At 63.3% G+C, this 18,771-nt stretch overlaps 1 protein-coding gene across 2 annotated transcripts in view; it reads left to right on the forward strand.

Moving 5' to 3' along the window:
• VAC14 (VAC14 component of PIKFYVE complex) overlaps window positions 1-18,753 on the forward strand; it is a 76,591-nt gene extending 57,838 nt beyond the window's left edge. Inside the window, exons 15-19 of one of the 2 annotated variants that reach the window (XM_055554373.1) lie at window positions 9,118-9,292; window positions 10,698-10,816; window positions 12,006-12,085; window positions 13,865-14,015; window positions 18,107-18,753. In XM_055554373.1, coding sequence (XP_055410348.1) covers window positions 9,118-9,292; window positions 10,698-10,816; window positions 12,006-12,085; window positions 13,865-14,015; window positions 18,107-18,269 — 688 coding nt within the window. In that variant the 3' untranslated portion in view covers window positions 18,270-18,753. Of the gene's footprint in view, window positions 1-9,117; window positions 9,293-10,697; window positions 10,817-12,005; window positions 12,086-13,864; window positions 14,016-14,689; window positions 15,110-18,106 lie in introns of those variants that run through there. The other variant, XM_055554372.1, reaches the window with a different exon arrangement.
• The last annotated feature ends 18 nt before the right edge of the window (window positions 18,754-18,771 follow it).

Consider the following 18,771-nt stretch of genomic DNA (forward strand, 5'->3'; position numbering starts at 1 on the left):
TGGGACCCACACCACGAGGGCAGCCCGTTCGGGTGAAGAATTTAAGGAGGGGGACATTCTGGCCTGGGTGGGGTGACCGTGTGGGCACCGGGCTGCTGGGCCCAAGTCTGGTGGCGGCGTTGAGAGGGGCAGCGTAGGGGGACACTCAGGCCTCTGTGTCCCGGCCCAGGGTGACTAAGGGGGAAAGGAGGCGCTTGCTGTCTGTAGGTGCTTGTGGTCGCCTCACCAAGCAACAGGGAGTGATCCTCAGCCTGGAGCGAAGGACTAGTTTGGGAAGAACGGGATGGAGTAGAGGAAAGTGTGAACAGAGCAGCTTGCTAACAGGAAGGCTGGTGGGGCAGGGGGCGCCCAAAGCCATTCCCTGGGGACAATGGAGCGGGCCTTCGGGCCCCCAACTCCCAGCACTTCTGTACCTGCTGCCTCACTGCTCAGAAGGTCGCCCCCACCGTTTGAGGGGAAAAGTGTCAGCGATTCAGCAACGCCTTCCCTTACCTATTCCCTCCACCTCAAGGGGCCCTGACGATTAAGGGCACGTGTCATGAGGTCTATGTGCCTTAGGCATTCTGGTCACAGGGAGCTGGAGCCCTCAGGTGGAAAGAGGGCCTAGCCCAGGAGGAGAGGTCTGTCCTGCAGGTGACACCCAGTTGACTGTCCGGCGGAAGGAAACGTGAACTCTGGGTCAGGGATTCGACTGCACCGTGGCCCCGGCAGTGCAGCTTGGACCAGCCCTGGGTTTCGGTTTCTTGGAGCGCTTGGTCTCTGAGGGCCTCCGTGAGCCTGGCTAGACACTGGCAGGGCGTGGATGGCAGCCAGGTCTGGGCCAGGAAGCAGTATGCCAGGCTGGATGGGCGCTGACCTTGAGGCGCCTGCAGCCTCTTCCAGGCGGGACCCTCCTCAGTGGGAGGCTCCATGTGTCCAGAGGGAGCCCCCTGACAAGGGCAGGAGCTTGCAGGGCTTCAGAGGGGAGGACCATCCTGTGCAATTCTCTTGACAGTCCACCCGTGGGACCCCCAGGCCTGCAGGACTCAGGGTTGTTTCCCCAGCAACTCCGCCTGGACTCAGAGCATGGGAGTTGTCGGACTGAGACCCCTGCTCCTCCCGGACCTCAGGCAGCAGCTGGTCTGGGCCCTGCTGGTAGGGTCACCCCCATGAGTTCCTTCCTCATCCCCGCTGGGGTCCTTAGCTCTGCCTCCTGCCCCACCCCTTGGAGACGGGCCACCACCCCAGCAGAGCAGACTCAGTGTGGGCGCAGGTCACCGCGGGCCGGGAATGGCCGTGTGGCTGCTAGGTGCCCACCACCTGCTGAGGCAGCTCAAGGGTGGGGTGCAGTGGGAGGAGCTGGTTTGCTGGTAAACTGCCACAGAAAGGTTCTGGAGAAAACCAGGCTCCAGTCCATCAGAAGGCCTAGTGATACCTGTAGCCAAGGTGCCCTCCATCTTCCCACAAAACCATCCCGTCTTCCAGAAAAAGCCCATCAGAGCCCCTGGGTGAGCCAGGTGAATGGCGAAGCAGCAGCAAAGCACTCAGGCACCAGGGGGGGCCAACCAGATAGGACCTCAGCAAGACTCTGGCCCTCACCCTCGTTTTCCGCAGATGAGGACGGCTAAAGCCACTCCTGGCCCATGTGAAAGGGGCTTTAGGTACCTGACAGGCCTAATATGGAGGAAGCACTCACAGACGTCTGTCCTGTGGGGCCAACGCTGAGGAAGCCGTGACTCAGCTTGAAGGGAATCCCTGTGATGGGAGAGGCAGAGCCCAGGCCCCTCTCAAGGGCTGGCTGCAGTTGATTGTCATGGAGACCACAGGATTTCCCACGTCGGCCCTTCCCTTTCTTTTCTTTTCCCGGGACGGCTCAAAATATGAAATGTCCTGAAGCCATGGGCTTCATCTCCCAGGGTTTGAGGCTTGGAGCCTGGAGAGAGAGCCCCCAGAGGCTTCCTCGTCCTTCTGTGGTGTCCCCAGAGCCTCCGGCAGGGGGTCACACACCTGCCACCTGACGTGCCTCCAGCCATGTTCAGGGCAAGCTCCCTATGGGACCGAGGTGCAGCCTCCTTTCTAGGACACAAACTCGGACGTTGTCTGTAAGTCAGCCCTACGTGGTTCACAGCCCGCCTGACTCCCTGGGTGCCCAAGCACGCAGTTCCCAGTGCCAGCTGAACGCCACACCAAAGTGACCCAGACCATCCTGCCCTCCTGTCAGTTAACTTCTGGCCCGCAAGTACCCATCTCCCCATGGCCCCCAGCGGCCCTGCCCGATGGGGCTTCTTCCCTCAGGAAGCTGAGGTCAAGAAAGGAGACGTCTTCAGGGAGTGGCAGGGGCCCGGCGCCCTGGGGGTGCAGGCAGATGGTGGGACAGGCCGGGCGGGCAGGGGAGGGGCCGGCACAGGCCTGTCGGGGGGGCCAGAGGCGCTTAGAGCACATGGGGGCCTGGCTTGAGCAGGCTGCCGCGGCACATGAGAAACAGGCCAGTGGGTCTTGTGGCACTGGCTGCCCTCCTGGGGATGGGCAGGAAGGAGGGAATGGGGGTCACCTCTCCCGGGCTTCCCTCATAGCTCAGTTGGTAAAAAATCTACGTGCAGTGCAGGAGACCTGGGTTCGATTCCTGGGTTGGGAAGATCCCCTGGAGAAGGAAATGGCAACCCACCCCAATATTCTTGCCTGGAGAATCCCATGGACAGAGGAGCCTGGCAGGCTGCAGTCCATGGGTGTGCAAGAGTTGGACACGACTGAGTGACAGACAGACTTCTCCCGGCTCTGCCCCTCCCTCTCTGGTCCCTGGAGCAAACTCCGAGCCTCCAGAGAGGCCCTGGGCGCTTCCAGGAGACCACTTGGTTTTCTCAGCCCCTCCCACCCTAAGGAGGCCTTCTCAGAAGGTCCCTGGATGAGCCCCGTTCAGGCGTCTGCCCCCAGAGCCTGCCACACCCTCTGGAACAGGGTCAAACGAGCTGCGTGGGCCAAAGCCCCTTCCTTCCCATCCCTCTGCCTCTCCCCATCTGCCTCTGTCTTCACCTCTACTGCACCGACTCCCAGCAAGACCCAGAAAAACAAGTCCTCATACCCTCTCCTCCCACCACACACCCCCCCCAAAAAAACTTCTCAGTGTATCAGACACATTGGCTGCATTAGACACGATGAATTTTTAAGGCATGAGTTGGCAGGGTTACCATGGCTGCCTCTGCCCTGAGGGGCACACTGCTGAGGATTGATTGAAATAAATAAAACAGATTTACAACTTTCATACTTGGGAAGCAAAGAGCTGGAAGGGAAGAGAAGCCGGGGGCTGTAAGGGAGGAGGCAGGGAGCTCTCTAAACTTCAGAAGGGAGCCCATGGCCTCCTCCCCCATCTGAATGTCTCAGTGACCTGAGAGCCACTTTCTCTTTAAATTCTTAAAGGATCCCAGCTGTTGGGACAAGGGGCAGGGACCAGGCGGGAGGGCCCTTTCCTGTGGGAATGACTCTGGGCCCCGAGTTCCCTGTGCTCGACATTAGGCCGCGCTTCAGAGTTACGGCTGTGGGGCTCCTGGCAAAAGCCTGTTTCGTTGGCCTTGGGGCCGAGGGGCCATGGACACGGCCTAGGGCCAAAAGGGAGAGGAAGTGAGGACCCAGCCCTCCATGCAGGGTGCTAGCAGCTGGGGATGGAGATCAGAGGGGGACCCAGGCTAGAGGGAGAAGGCGGGCGCTCTGGGGAGACAGTCTGCCCGAAGCCCACTGGCCAGCCCTGAGTGCTCCTCCAAGGCGGGCTCCACATGCAGCCTCACAGGGAGCCTGACTCAGGACGCCTGTCCGCTCACCTCCCGCAGCCCAACGCGCCCCCCGCCCGCCACAGGCCACACCACCCCCTGAAGAGCCGAGCTCACAGGGGCGGTCCCCCAGCCCAGTCCCTCACAGGGTGCCGGGTGGGCTGGATGGCCGGCTGGAGACGGAGGCGTGATGGACCCGGCGGGCAGCACTGGCGGAGGACGCAGAGGATGACTCCGTGAGCATTCAGGGCAGCCTCAGAGACAGCGGACAGACCTGCCCGCATCGGACACCATTGGTTGGGCCCAGCCAGACAGGAGGCACCGAACGAAGTCACTGGCATCACCTGTCCCCCGTGTGGCACTAACACAGCACGATTCCTCGAGGTCTGGAGGGGCCTGGGAAGGACTGGTCCCCTGACTCCTCGGGAGGTAGGGGCCCTAGGGAGCGGTGGCACACCCGCTGGGCCCAGGGCCTGGCAGCTGAGGCTCGTTTTGAGTTCTCTCTTCGTCGTGGGGCAGTGAGCAGGGAGGCGAGCGAGGGTTGAAGCAGGAACAGACTGTATTAGTGGTGACTGGGGAAGGCTGGGGGAGTGGGAGGCAGCCCCCGCGATTATGCCCATCTCAGCAGCAGCGTCCCCTTCTGCTCAAGTGGGGTGAGTCCAGAGTCTCCCCTCCAGGCCAGCTCTTTGGTGCCATGTGCTGGTGGCCATCCTGTCAGTGGGGGTAGCTAGTAACTCGGGACAGTCAAGAGTGGGAAAGCCCTCCAGCCTCCATTTCCCCTTAAACTTCTCTTGAATCCACCTGATGCCAGTTCTACGTCCCCCTACCAGTAACCGGGCTGACTCGCCAGTGGGATGAGTTGTGCCCACCAGCTGGTCCCAAAGCTGGCACTGTCAGCCTGGGTGGGGGATACTCCTGGGCCCTACAGGCTGCTTGCTCACCCAGCACCCTCTCTTCATGGATCAAACATACTGTCTGCTTCAGCTTTTCTACAAAAAGCCAGGCCTGAGCAAGGAGTAGGGAGGGGAGGGCCGGGCAGCCGCCCCCAGCACCCCTTGAGAAAGGATGAGCTCACTTCACTTCCCAGCCAGCTCTGGGCAATAGGCTTGGTGTCAGAACCGGCAGGGCTGGGTGCCGGGGGCGTCGACATGCCCTGACTTGGCGACAGGCGCCACGGAGACCAGAAGGGAGCCCGGGGACCTGGGAAGGCTTGGCTGACAGCATGGGTGGGGGAAGTGTGACTTCGCTGGTCCTGTTTTTGGAGGGCACAGGGGAGTGGGGTCATGGGAAGAAGTCTCCCGTCTTCTCCCAAAGCCACATGGCTGACTTCAGATTTCCCAGCAGGAAAAGCAGCAGGATGCTTCCCTCAGGAAAAGTGCCCATGCTTGGGCCCCTGCCCCACAAGAGCTACTCTGGTCCCCTGCCCCTCCACATGGGCCTGGCCCCCAGCTTCCCCACCATCCATGCCCCCCTCCTCTGTGCCAGCCCATGCCTGCCCCCAGCCCCCTCTATCCCAAAAGGACTGGGCCCCCTCCTTCAGCACCCCCACTACCAAGATGGCCTCCCCCAGGCACCCTGCCCCATGCACCCCCCCAGGCCTGCAGGATGAGCCCCGGAAGAGCAGGGCCTCTTCTCACGTTCTCTGCACACGGCCCGGCAGGGAAGGGTCTTGGTCCCCACACCAGGACTTGGCCTTGCCCAGCTTGGTCCCGGTCCCTAGAAAAGAAGCGGCGCATGGGATCTTCCCACACCAGGACAGAGCGAGGACCCGTGGCCTCGGGGCACTACCTGCCCTCTCCAGCCCCTGCCAGGCCAGTTGAGGTCTTCCTCCTGCCCACTCTGGCCCATGGTCACCTGAAGCAGGGGCTGTAGGTGGGCGCCAGGCTGGACCGAGGGCAGCACCTCCCACCATGGCTGGGGCCATTCAGGGGCAGAGTCTGGCAGGTGCTTGGCCGGTGTTTGTGCTTGGGGGACAGTGAGAAGGCTCACACCAGCCCGGCAAGCGTGGTGTGGCCCTGGCGGGCGAGCTCTGGTCCTGAGCCTTCCCAGCCCGGCGTCCGGCTTGGCCTTTTGAGGCCGCCCCTCTGTCTGTGCTTTAGGGAAAGTGGCTGTCCCTCTTGTGTCCAGGGGTTTCAGAGCCGACGGAAGGTAGGGTGCTCCCCTGAGAGCTCCTGTGAGTGACACAGGGTCCCCCGCGGGAACTTGGACCTGGAAGCACAGGACAGCGGTCCGTGCCGCAGTGGGCAGCTGGAGGAGAGGGGGCAGTGCGCACGCTGCAGGCCACCCCAGGGCAAGTGCGGGCCGCCCTGGGGCAAGTGCAGGCGGACCCCTGCTCTCCTCGGGCCTAAGGGGGCCTCCAGGTTGTGGCCTCCCAGACCCCACCCAGGCTCCCTCCCACCCCACCTCTCTGCCTTGTCCCCAAGTATTTTCCAAGCTATTTTCTCATCATGAATAGCATGTTAATGTGGGTATTAAAAAATACGGGCAAATGTTTAATGCTCACAAGCTGTGTTCCATTATTGATGCTCTGCTTGAGGGCCCGGCAGGCAGCACAAGCAGGTGGGGGCTCCACGGAGAAGTGATGACGCAGCAGCCCTGTGAGGCCGCCATCTGCCAGGCCCGCTGAGGGACGGCCGGGCCCGCTCACTACGGGCTCCTAGGAGGCAGAGTGGGGAAGGGAGCTTGGTCCCTGGGTCTGAAGCCGCCCCTCCTCCCCTGCAGGTGTGGCCAGGCCCCTCTGCGTGCATGGGGTGCTGGCTCAGCAGATCCCACGGGGGGAGCCTGGGGCCAGGTCAGGGAGGCTGGGCTGCCTGTGTGGGTCACACCACAAACTCAGGTTTTGTGCAAAATGGCCCCTTATTTTTGGTCATGCTGGGTCTTCATTGCTGCATGCAGGTCTTCTCTAGTTGCAGAGAACGGGGCTACTCTCTAGTTGCAGTGCGCAGGCTTCTCATAGCGATGGCTTCTCTTATTGTGGAGCAGACTCTTGGTGCATGGACTTCAGAAGTTGCCACCCAGGGGCACTTGTGTCTTGAGGGCGCTAGAGCGTGCTGGCTTTGGTAGTTGTGGCGCACGGGCCTAGCTGTCTGCGGCATGTGGAATCTTCCCGGACTGGGGATTGAACCTGTGTCCCCTGCATCGGCAGGCAGATTCTTATTCACTGCAGCACCAGGGAGGTCCATAATTTAGCACTTTTTAAGAAGCACCCCAGTAGTGGCACGGAGGGTGAAAAAAGAAGCAGGGAGTCTGATTAGAAGGTGGCTTGGAATTGAGCAGGCAAGAGAGGGCTGAGCGGTGGCCCTGGGCAGGATGGCTGAGACGGGCCAGGAGGTAGGCGTGCGCTGAAGGCAGAGCCCTGGTGAGAGGGCCCCTGAGGGTCACGGAGGACTCAGTGGTTTGGGCTGCAGCAGCTGCATGGGCAGTGATGTCCCCTGAAGGCTGGGGGCCTGAGTCGAGGGGGAAACTAAGAGGTGTGCTGTGGCCCCGCCAAGCCTGAAGGGCCTATTGGTCAAGCAGGCAGGGCAGCCACCAGGCGAGCAGTGCCCATCCAGAGGCCACCAGGGCTTGAGAGGTGTGTGTGGGAGCTGCTCATCTAGAAATAGCTTTGAAGACATCCGCGGGGCCAGACACGGCCACCAAGGGTGCCAGCCAGAAAGGGAGCCGAAGGCGACTGAAAGCCCCAAGGAGGAGGGCGTGGTGGTGACGTGGACGTACTCAGCACTCTGCTGTCCTGACCTTCTGAGGCCTCCTTGCGCTCGCAGCTTCTTAGGGATGCCAGGAGGCCGTGGTCCCTGCCTCCACTCCTCGCCACCCCCTCACTGGTCTCTCTGCACCTGCCCTGGCCATCCTCTGGCTGCCACAGGCCCCCCTGGGCCCGTGGTCCCTGGGGAGCGCTGCCTGGCAGCAGCCTCAGCTGTCGGCCCCCGTCATGGAGACGGCGGCAGCTGCGGACGACGGTCACTTGTGACCATTTGTCAGAAAGCACTCCTTCCTCCCGGCCTGCCCTCCTATCCTGCTTCTCTCCCATGGCCCTGGAGAGGGGCGCATCTCGGACTGGGAGGGCCCCGAGGAGACAGAAGCGCTGTCAGTGCTCTGCCAAAGGGCCACCCGTGGTACCAACGCGGGACCCAACCAGGGGTCCCGTCCGCCACGCACCACGCGTCACACAGGCTGTCAGGAGTCTGGGTAGCTGCCCTCCGAATCGCCCCAACAGTGCAGGTAGACGTCACCCCCAATTAGAAGGTAGAGAAATTGTCCACAGACACACTGGGTCACACAGCTGGTCAGGAATCAGGAGCCCTAGGCTCGGAGCCATGGCCCATCCTCCACCCGCTCCACCTGCCCCCACGATGGCGGAGCCCTCCCCATCCCACCCTCTGGCCCGTCCCCCCAACAGCTTTGTTTCCATTTCTTTGGTGGTTTCTGGCCCCAGCCTGCTGGTTCCAGCTGGGCCTAGGCTGGAGACAGCCTGCCTGCTCTTTACACTTCGTGGTTTGGCCTCTCTGTTACCAAATGCTCTGGGATTTTTCTGGAGCCAGGGGCGGAGAAGAATCTTCTCCAGTCTGGGCCCAGGGCGTGGCTGGTATTCGGAAGGAAGCAGGAAGCCAGACCCTGATAATGCTGAGTTTAGTGTATGTTCAGTGGCCAGAAGCAGAGATGTTAGAGGCTCATTGGCTCCAAGTGGGGCACATTTTGTTCAGCACCTTTGAGGCCTCAGACCCCTGTTCACACAAGCCTGAGGCCTGAGAAAAGACCAGGAGTCAGGCAAACAGACACTGACCCTGGATGAGAGACAGGAAAGGGGGCACCATGCTGGCACCGGCCCCCAACAGGCAGGGCTCAGGGGCCACACCCCACCCTTCTTACCAGCCTTTGCCAACTCCTGGGTTTGCTCTTCTCACTTCCAGAAGCCGTGAGATTCCTCGACTCCCGACAGAAAGGCCTGCTTGTCCCCACAAGGCCAGGCTTCTGTGGGCAGCTGGCAAACCAGGGAGGTCAATAGGCTTCCCCGAGCCCTGTCCTTGAGACCTGGTGTCACTGTTGACATCACCTTGGTCCAGAGACCCGGGGGAAACTGCTTTCTTCCTCTGTTCTCTGGGTTCCCAGTTTTCCCTTTTATAAAATGGAGACTCCTTCCCAGAAAGCCCGCGCCTTATCCCCCAAGCTGTCTTTCTTGGGATTTCACATTCTGGCCTGGGGTGGCGGGATAAACACAGCCTGTGGGACTCTGGAGTGCCCGGGAGCCATGGACCCAGCTCTACTGTGAGTGGCCCCCTTGGCCCCCCAGAGGCCCAGGAGCCGGGGGTCCTGCCACAGGTCCAGAAGGCTCTGCCTCCTGCTGCACATGGAGAGCATCTTCCCCCTCGCCCCCCCCCAGGCAGCTCTGCCTCCTGCTGCACGCGGAGAGCATCTTCCACTCGATGGCGGACATCTTGCTCCGGGAGGAGGACCTCACGTTCGCCTCAACCATGGTCCACACCCTCAACACCATCCTGCTGACCTCCACTGAGCTCTTCCAGCTGCGAAACCAGCTCAAGGACCTAAAGACCCCGGTACTCCTCACCCGCAAGCTCCAGCCAGCGTCGTTCGTGTGTGCACGGGGCACGGCCGTGCCAGCCTGCCCCTCGGTCCCCAGAGATTGGCGGGGAGGAGACAAGGATGTGACCCGAGGCTTCCCGGTCCACTGTCAAATATGGGTCCCTTTGGGTGGGCTGTATGTGAGTGCTAGCCACGGGCATGAGTTTCCTTGGAGCAGCCCGCCACGAAGGGCTCTGCCCACAGAAGACTGGGGACCCTGCTCTGGGGTCCATGTGCCCTCCCTGACACCCCACCCCACACAGAGCGGCTCGGTTCTGAGCCCCCATTGCAGGCCTGGTTGAATCGTGCTTACTGGGCTGTGCCAGCTGGTCAGGGTCGGGCCTGTGGATACAACCCCACCACGGTCGGGTGTCACCGCTCCCCTGACCCTCCTCCTTAGCCTGGGCCCCCCTCTCCCTCAGAGGGACATGTCTGTGTCAGCCAGGGTGTCAACGGTGCTGTCTGGCCCAGGAGTTTTGAGTGAGGACCCACCAGGGCCGGTCAGAGAGAGCAGGGAGGCGCTCACCATTCTGCCAAACCGCTCTGGGGGATGTGGGTCAAAGGCCTCATTCAGACTGAGCTGTGGAGGGTCCCTGGGTTGGCTGTCATACAGGACAGGCTGGCCTGGCGGCTCCGGGGCTTCCATCTGGGCTGTGCTCATCATCCTCCCAGCTCAGACCCTGCACTGGCCCGTCTCTGGGGTCTCCAGGACGTCTAGGCCTGTGCCTGGGAGCATTGGGGCCTGGCCTCTGGGAATGAGCCAGGCCACACCCCTGCCTCCCTCCTGTAGGATGTTCCTCAGGGCAGGGGCGCTCCCTAGGGTGGGCTCAGCTCCAGGCGTGGTTTCAAGTGCAAGGTGAGCTGCAGAGGAAGGAAGAGGTGGCTTTGAGGATGACAGGAAGGCGCTGCCCAGGAGAGGAGGCAAGGCCCTGAGCAGGCTTCCTCCCCGCCCGCACCCAGCGCCCTCGCGGACCCCTAGGCCCTGCCGTGGAGGGCTGGGAGGGTGACTGCTGTTACCTGCCGAGTTGGGAGCGCCAGCGCCCAGGCTAGGCTCGCTGCCGGCGGGCCTCGCAGCCACAGCACGTGGCTCTGCGCGAGTAATGACAGGGTCTGAGGAGGAGCTGTCAGCGTTTCCTTTGTGACGGCTCCTTCCGGCTGGGCTGCCAAACAGCCCCGAGGCCGGCCGGCCCCTAGTGCCCCACGAGGCGCCCGTTGGGGGAAGGGGCGGCACAGCTGGGGCCCGCGGCGGGGGTCGGGGGCGGGGCCCGGTGGGGGAGGGGCGTGGCCCGCGGCGGGGGGGCGGGGGCGTGGCCCGCGGCGGGGTGCGGGGGCGGGGCCCGGGTGGGCTCTGTTGACAGCGCACACCCCCTCATCCCGCAGGAGAGCCGGAACCTGTTCTGCTGCCTGTACCGCTCCTGGTGCCACAACCCCGTCACCACGGTGTCCCTCTGCTTCCTCACCCAGAACTACCGGCACGCCTACGACCTCATCCAGAAGTTGTATCCTTCGCTCACCATCCTGCCACCCAGCCTCCGGCGATGGAGGCCGGTCCCAGCGGACTCCCCTCCAAGGCTCCCCTCCGGGCCTGTGGCTTTAAGGCCCGTGAGGCCCAGTGAGGGACGCAGCTGAGGAACCAGGGTCATCTCGCGAACCGGAGGTCGGGAAGGGTGCGTGCTTACGTGAGGGTCCCCCGGGAGAGAGGCAGGGTGTCCTCAGCCCAGTGCTGGCGCGGGGACGGGGCGGTTGAATGGCAGGAGGAGTTGAGCCCAGGGGCCTTCAGGGGCCGCTGAGCCTCGCAGAGGACGTGCCCGGGAGAAGCGGAGCAGCAGTGGGGCCTCGGGACGAGGGAGGGCCCCAGCGCCCGTCGGGGCCTGTCTCAGAGGAAGGCATCCACGGTCAGGTTTTGTTTGGAACACTGTGAAGCAAACCAGCTTTCTCTGCGTGGTGTCTGACCTGGATCAGACAGCTACGTAGGAGGCAGAATGGGCCTTCTCCTCTGAGGGCGGAGAGCTGGGCTAAGGAAAGAGGGGCCCTGCGGCACCTCCACTAAGGGTCCGCCGCGGCCTTGCCTGGCTCCCTGAGGCGCCCACGCGCCATCACACCTCCGTCTGCCCTCAGTCACTCAGGCGGGAACGGGGCCCTGCCTGCCCCAGCCCCCCGTGGGCTGCAGGCCCGAGATAAGAGCCCTCAGGGCCTGGTGGGCGCAGAGGAGAGGAGCAGAGGAAGCACGGGGCTGCCCTCTGGCTCGGTCTAGAGGGGCAGAAAGGCAGAGGGAACAGGCCGCTGAGGCTGTGCTTTGTGTCCCAATACTGCTCAGGCGGAAACATGGCCTGAGCCTGGGAGCCAGGGCCTGAGGCAGGGGCTGCATGTTCGGTGCAGCCAGGCCAGCCCTGGGCCAGTGCCTCTGCGCCCCCAGCCCAGCCCCCTAGAGAGCAGGCTGTCCCCAATGCCCCCAGCCCAGCTCCTCAAAAGAGCGGGCTGCCCCGGGGCCCCCGCGCCCCCAGCCCAGCTCCTCAGAGAGCAGGCTGCCCCAAATGCCCCTAGCCCAGCTCCTCAGAGAGTGGGCTGCCCCCAACGCCCCCAGCCCAGCTCCTCAGAGAGCAGGCTGCCCCCAGCACCCCCACCCTAACCCCTCAGGTAGGCAGGCTGCCCTGGCCAGCAATGAGGCTTCCTTGACCGCCCTCCCAGCGGGGACCTGGAAGTCACCGTGGATTTTCTCACAGAGGTGGACAAGCTGGTGCAGTTGATCGAGTGCCCCATCTTCACATGTGAGCGTGCGCCGTCCTGCTGGGAGGCTGCGGAGCCAGACTCGGAGAGCGGCTCTCTGCCCCTGGGGAGGGAAGTGGGGCAGGCGGGCACCCAGGGGCGCTTCTGGAACATCAGGAATGTGAGAATGGGAGGACGGGGCTCAGGCGGCGGGCTGGAACAGGGCATCAGAACCTGCCTATGCGCTGGCAAAACCCACCTGGGGTAAGCGGGGCGGCCATCGGGGGTGCTTTCCCAGGCACCTAGGAGCCAGCCCCTCGTCCCTGCAGAGCAGAGCTGGAATCCGCCAGGAGCTGACGGCAGGCCCTGAGTGTAACACCTGGGCTAAGTGTGCGGGGTGGCGGCTGGCCGAGCCAAGCGCAGCTCTTGGCGCCTTAACCTCATCCAGTGCCTGCTCCCCAAAGCGGGCGGCTCGGAACGCAGCCCTTGTGCTTACGGTGTGGAAGTGAAGCCGGGCGGCAGCCCTGCTGACAGCCAGCTTCCTCCTGAGCCCAGCACCCAAGCCCCTTGCTTGGGCAGCACCCCTGGCCTACCCAGGCCAAGCCCTGGAGCCCAAAGGCGACTCAGGGGCCGCGGGCTGCCCCCCCATCCAAAGAGAAGGCAGCTTCTCCACACAGCCACCGTCATGGTGACAGGCCCACGAGCAGGAGGGAGACCCTGTTCCCAGCGGAGGGCGTCAGAGCGTACCCCAGACGGTCCTTGGACTGACATTTCACTTTCTCAGAGGTCTCCTGGAGCAGCCTGGCTTGTGCTCCCCTGACGGCAGGTCCAGCCCAACCCTAGAGAAGCCGCAAACATCTCTCTAGGCCCAGGGCTTTCATGCGAGGACCACAGCAGAGTGGTCCACAGCTGGCCCTGCCTAGCCCTGTTCACACCCTCGGTGGCCTCGAGCCCTGTGGTGACTAGCTTGGCCCCCAGCCCAGCTCACCCAGGGCCAGAGCAGGGACGGGGTTTGGAACCGGCGCCGCTGGGCCTGGGGTGAGGGGAGGGGCTGCTGCTTGAGACCCCTGCCTCCTGCCGCAGCCCGCCCCAAGGCCCGCGTGGAGCTCCTGGGTGACATGGCCTCTTCAGGGCTGTGTGGCTTGTCCTCCACCATAGATTCTCGAGATGGGGCCTTAGACACAAGAAAGAAACAAGTGATTCCCTGGAAGGGCTCAGGAGAGCCGCGTGGTCCCGTCTAGTTGGGACCATGCTGGGCAGGGCCCAGGTGCATCCCTCCCGTCTGGCACAGTGTGAGCAGGGCTGGTATCTGAGGCCGATGTCCAAAAGTGTCCACCAGACGCTCCTGGCTCGGTGTGTTCAGTCACACAGCGAAGAACCTGCCCTCCCTTAAAGCTGCCCTGGCCCAGCCTCTCTCTGGCTCACCCTGTTTACAGTGCTCTGTGCCCATGTGTGGAGCGGGCCCAGGGATCTGTCATGCTCCAGCTGGGGCCCCTCAGTGCCAGGGAGCAGTGGGTGTGTGCAAGGCCCGGCGGCTGGCTGGGGTCACCAGGCTGAGGTAACTGTCAGGAAGGTTGGACGGCAGGGGAGGCTGATCTCGTGTGATCACGGGGACGGCTCAGACGCCGCTGGAGGGGGCAGGCTGCGAGGAGCCCAGCCACCCCGCTGGCCCTCCTGGCCAGGCTGCGGTGCCATCAGAGCCGTCCTGACCCCCACCTCCGGCCTCAGCCTTGACCTCCGCCCTCCCTGACCCCGGCCCTCTGCCCTCCCTGACCCCCGCCTCTGCCCTCCCCGACCCCTGCCCTCCGCCTTCCTTGACCCCTGCCTCTGCCCTCCCGCAGACCTGCGCCTGCAGCTGCTGGACGTGAAGAGCAACCCGTACCTGATCAAGGCCCTGTACGGCCTGCTCATGCTGCTGCCGCAGAGCAGTGCTTTCCAGCTGCTGTCACACCGGCTGCAGTGCGTGCCCAACCCTGAGCTGCTGCAGACCGAGTGAGTGCCCAGCTCGGGGACACGGCCTGGCGCGTTGGGGCATGAAAGGGGTGACCTGGGCCCTCCCTGACCTCCCCCTCACACCTCCTGTCACTGCGGACACTGTTCGCCTCACGGCCTCTTGCCTGTAGGCCTCCCGTTTCCACATCAGAGCCCTGGCTGGGAGACCTGGCCCTGTTCACAAGGTGGTAGGTAGTTGGGTTGAGTTTATTAAAAGTTTGAGCGGGTGCTGGAGTGACCCAAACAGAAAGTGCAGGGTGAGGAATTTGTGTCCTGTTTTGGAGACTGTGTCGCCTGGGGCATGTGGTGGAAGGGCCGCAGGGGGTCCCTCCCAGGCACAGACAGCCCTCCCCCCACGTGCAGCAGAGAGACAGCCCTGGGCCACGGCGTGTCCCGGGTCGCCACGGACCCTCCCCATCGCCAAGTGGGGTGGGAGACAAGGGCGCACCGTGGCCACCCTGCTCTCGACCCATCCACAGGCAGCACAGGTCCCAGGCTGGCTGCCTGGAGAGGCCCTGCATGCCAGCCTCTGGGGGCATCCAGACCCCCACCCTGAACCCACTGCTGGCCCGGCCCCCGGAGCCTGTTGGGTCATGTCTATATTTGGTAACCCTTGGAGGCTTTGCCTCATCCACAGGCATTTGGCATCCGAGATGGAAAATTTCACTTGTCAGGTCGCCATGGAAACAAGCAGAGCCACTGAGAAGATTTACGCTGAATGGAGCGCACCCAGCTTGCACCAGATGCCCTGTGCGTCTAGAATTCCCTCCCAGGCTGTGCAAGCCCCTCAGCAGGCTGGGCGCCTCGCGCCCACAAGAGGACTCAGGCCTTTGCCCTTGTGGTGGACACAGGCAGCCTTGAGATGCCCCTGTGCCCTCTGTCCTGCAGGGCCTGGGGCACCACCCCTCCCTCACCTGACCTGATCTGTCCAGGGGCTGGACATGTGGTCCCCAATGGGCTTTCTGCCTGCCCCAGGCCATTCGGGGGGGTGGAGCCCCCAGGCCAAGGCCCAGCTCCTGTGCACCATGCCCCCCTCCCCGGACAGCAGCAGGGAGGGCTGGGTGCTGCCCCAGCTGCTCATGACGCTGCTGGGTGATCCTCAGGAAGGGGCACTCAGCGCTCAGGGTGCCCTGGGGGGCAGGGACAGCCACAGGGTTAGGTGTGGGTTTTATTCCCTCAGCTGGAGTGCCTCTGGCTGCTGGGACTCAGAAAGGCCCAGGACCTGTACTATGCTTTGTTGGCCTGGCCTCTGCTGGCCACCAGTACCTGATGGGTGTTAGGGTCGCCCTGGCAGCCACTTAGGAGGGAAGGTGAGAAGGAGGCAGGAAAGGCTGCTTGCCTGTGACCTCTGGGCCAGGCCGCAGCCCCTGTGCTGCTAAAGGCCGGTGCCTCCTAAGAGCTCTGTCCGCTACATCTCCTCGCATAGGGAGCATTCTATGAAAAGGAAGGAAGGCTCAGATCAGTTGGAGCCCTCCCCAAGCCAGGGTAAGGCAGGTCTGCAGGTGAAAGCTGGGAAAAGGAGGCTCGCCCCTGGTCTCCCGTGGTTAGCGTCAGCACGTCTGGGGCCTCTGGCTGATAGGTGGCTCGCAGGCCTGGACTAGGGTCTGGTCCACGCTCTGCTGAGGGTTTGCTATGTGGCCTCAGGCCAGCCCCATGGTTTCTCAGGGCTCTCGATGTCTTCCATCAGTAAGTGAGCACTGGACTAAATGGATCCATGAGGGTCTGCCCAGCCCTCACGGCACTGGGTTCCCAGGCTCTCCTTGCAGGGACCCAAGAAGAGCTGCCCTGGAAGAAGGCAGGGAAGAGCGGGTGAGGAGGGGGCCCTCAGGGCCAGCTGTGGGTGGGCGGCCGCTTGCCGGCTTAGGCTTAGAGACAGCTCCACCCTGGAGAGGCAGCCCTGCACAGGGCAGTGGCGGGAAGACAGCGGCAGGCTGCCCAGCAGGCCCATGAGCAGGAACCAGCTGGAGGAGCCTCTGCTCCTTGCCCCCCCCGCACCCCACCGAGGGCTCAGGGACCCTGGCCACCGGTTCAGGCTTCTGGGCCATTGTTTCCTCTGTGAGGTAAGAGGGACCCTCTGAAGCAGAAGCTGGTGACACTTAGCAGCCAGGAGCCGGGTGACAGGTGCGTGGTAGTGGAGGAGAGGGCTGGCCTTGGGTTCTGGAATCCCAGCCCTGTGCTGCTGGCCAGGTGTCCCCCAGCCACTCATGGCCTGAGGGTCGTAAACATACAGGGAACACGAAGGGCTGAGCAGCGGCCACACCCTGGACTGGCAGCGGGCGACTGGGGGCGGGGGCGAGCCTCATTCCCAGCCTCCATGTCGGAGGAGCCCCCCCACCCTGAAACACAGCCCTCCCTGCCCCCAAGACCCTGGGCGGGGAAGGGCCTGCCCACAGGGGGCTGAGTCACGTGAGGGGCAGGACTTGCTGCCTTCGGGCGCGGGAGCAAGGGGACGCCCAGCCCCCCACCCTCGCCCGCCCGGCCACATCTGTGCACAGCACCCGGGATTTACCGCCGTCACTGGCATCTCCCTGGCAACCCCTAATCTCAGCCCCTCTGTGTCTAATGCAAAGAGTGCTGGGGGGAGGAACACGCAGACCGTGGGTGCCGGCCTCAGACGACGCACTTCACCATCATCTCTAGCCTGCATGTCTCCCCTTCTTCCGTCTACGTGGATGGCGTGGCATCTGGCCACCCCCTGGGGCCAGGGCTCCAGGGTGTCCCTCAGCCTCCTCAGAAGGGGGAGCTGCTCCCTTGTGGCAGTGACACTAGGCCCCAGGAGTACTACGCCGGGGATGTCCCTTCCGCTTTCCCAGGGGAGCCCGGAATGCTGCCCGCGGTCTGGCCCCCAAGAGTGAACCCAGCCCAGCTCCTTGTGAGTTGCTGAACCAGTGTTGCCCGAGGCCCAGGTGAGGTGAATTAATAGTTCACCCCAGCAGAGAGTCCTGCAAAGACTTTATTTTTCTCCCTCATTTTGGTCTCGCTGGAGGCAGATCCATGTGGTCCAGAAAGGATCTGCTTCTGGACTCTGAAGCCTGGAGGCCCTGGTGAAGGGCTCTCTTGACAACTGTGGGCTGATCAGCTAGGCAGAGAATCTTTGGGCCACTGGGCCCAGGAAAGAAGCGGCCATAGCCACACTCCAAGGTGTTTACAGGTCGTGTACCTTTGTCAGGAAGGGAACAGGCTGAGCAGGGGTACGGGGCTGCTCCAGATGGTATCCCAACCATGGGAAGAGTTCCTGCTGCCCCTGGTCCTGGTGTTTTTTGAGAGGTGCCTTCCAGGCTCTGACCACTGGTGGGCTGTGCCCCACCAGGAGCCAGGTTCATCGGTGAGGGTTCCATTTGCGTGAAGCACTGTTGTGATTCCCCCAAGCGGAGTGAGCTGCTGGGCCTCAAAGGGACATGGTTGTAGCCTCAGTGGCCACCCATTGGGCACCTAGGCTGGGATTGGACACCAGGGCAAGTTCCTCCTGTCGTGTCTCGTATTGCAGCTGTGCGGTGCACAACCTGTGCTACGGCGCAGAGCAGCTAGGAGGGTGCTAACAAGAGGAGTTCTGAGAGGCGTCAGCTGCCCAGTAGCAAAACCAGCTTTCCTTCCCCAGGGACACAGAGTGACTGCGGACCTCTGAGCCCCAGAGCTCAAAAACAGAGGTCCTGCCAAGTGGAGGGCCGGTAGACCTCGGCCATCCCTGTGGTCCCTGGCCTCAGCCCTGCCCCTCCTCCCCCTTCTCCCTGGACCCTGTTCCAAGCCCCAGCTGGCTTCCTGGCTGGCTGCTGGCCCTGGCTTTCACCCCAAAGGGAGCCACTCATAAACAGGAAATGCTTCCCGGTGTGATGCCTGCTCTGGGCACCGTTGCCAGCCCACAGGCTGAGGGCCTTATCCAAGCGGCAGTGTTGACTGGTCCCACTCGCTGTGGGGGAGGGGGTGCTCCGGAGCGCTGCCCTCTATGGGGCCAACAGTTAGGGGTTTCCCGGGCCTGAGGTGAACACATGTCCCGAGGTCGCGCTCCACCAGCCTGTGGCTGGTGCTTCCCCCTCCAGCATCCCCACGTGCACTCAGGCCCTGACGCTGAGCCCTTCTGCTCCCTTCCACAGAGACGGTCTGAAGGCGGCACCCAAGTCGCAGAAAGCAGACTCGCCAAGCATCGACTACGCGGAGCTGCTACAGCACTTCGAGCGGGTCCAGAAGAAGCACCTGGAAGTGAGGCACCAGCGGAGTGGGCGTGGGGATCACCTGGACCGGAGGGTGGTCCTCTGACAGCCTGGCGTGGAGACGGGTCCACGGAGTGGTGCCATGGCATACTGGGGGTCTTCAGGCTTCCTCCCCGCAGAGCCCAAGGGTCTGCCTCGAGGGCAAGGCTGGGCCTGGCCACCAGCGCGGGGCAGGGTAGTGGGCTGGAGGCGCTGACCGCCGCACTGCTCTCACAGCCCAGCCCCGGGCCCCCAGCATAGTCAGCTGCACTGGGGATCAGACAGAGCTGGCTTCCCACCAGGGTGGGGCCGCAAGCTCAGACATCCCCATTTTCTGGAATCGGGTTCTTTCTAACGCCCTCTTGTAAAGAGCTTGACGCCCCAAGCCCACCAGAGCTCTGACCTCGTGCAGATGTGTGTACATACATGTAAACCATCTGTGTGCACATAGGGACCAGCACAGAGATCCATACGAAGGACGCACCCCTCCCCAATAAAGAAGTGACAGAAAACCCTCCACCCACGCCTGGCCTGCTCCTTCCCACGGTGCCCGCCCCACCGATGCTCAG

This window comes from Bubalus kerabau, chromosome 17 (genome assembly GCF_029407905.1).
Source record: "Bubalus kerabau isolate K-KA32 ecotype Philippines breed swamp buffalo chromosome 17, PCC_UOA_SB_1v2, whole genome shotgun sequence".
Lineage (NCBI taxonomy): Eukaryota > Metazoa > Chordata > Mammalia > Artiodactyla > Bovidae > Bubalus > Bubalus kerabau.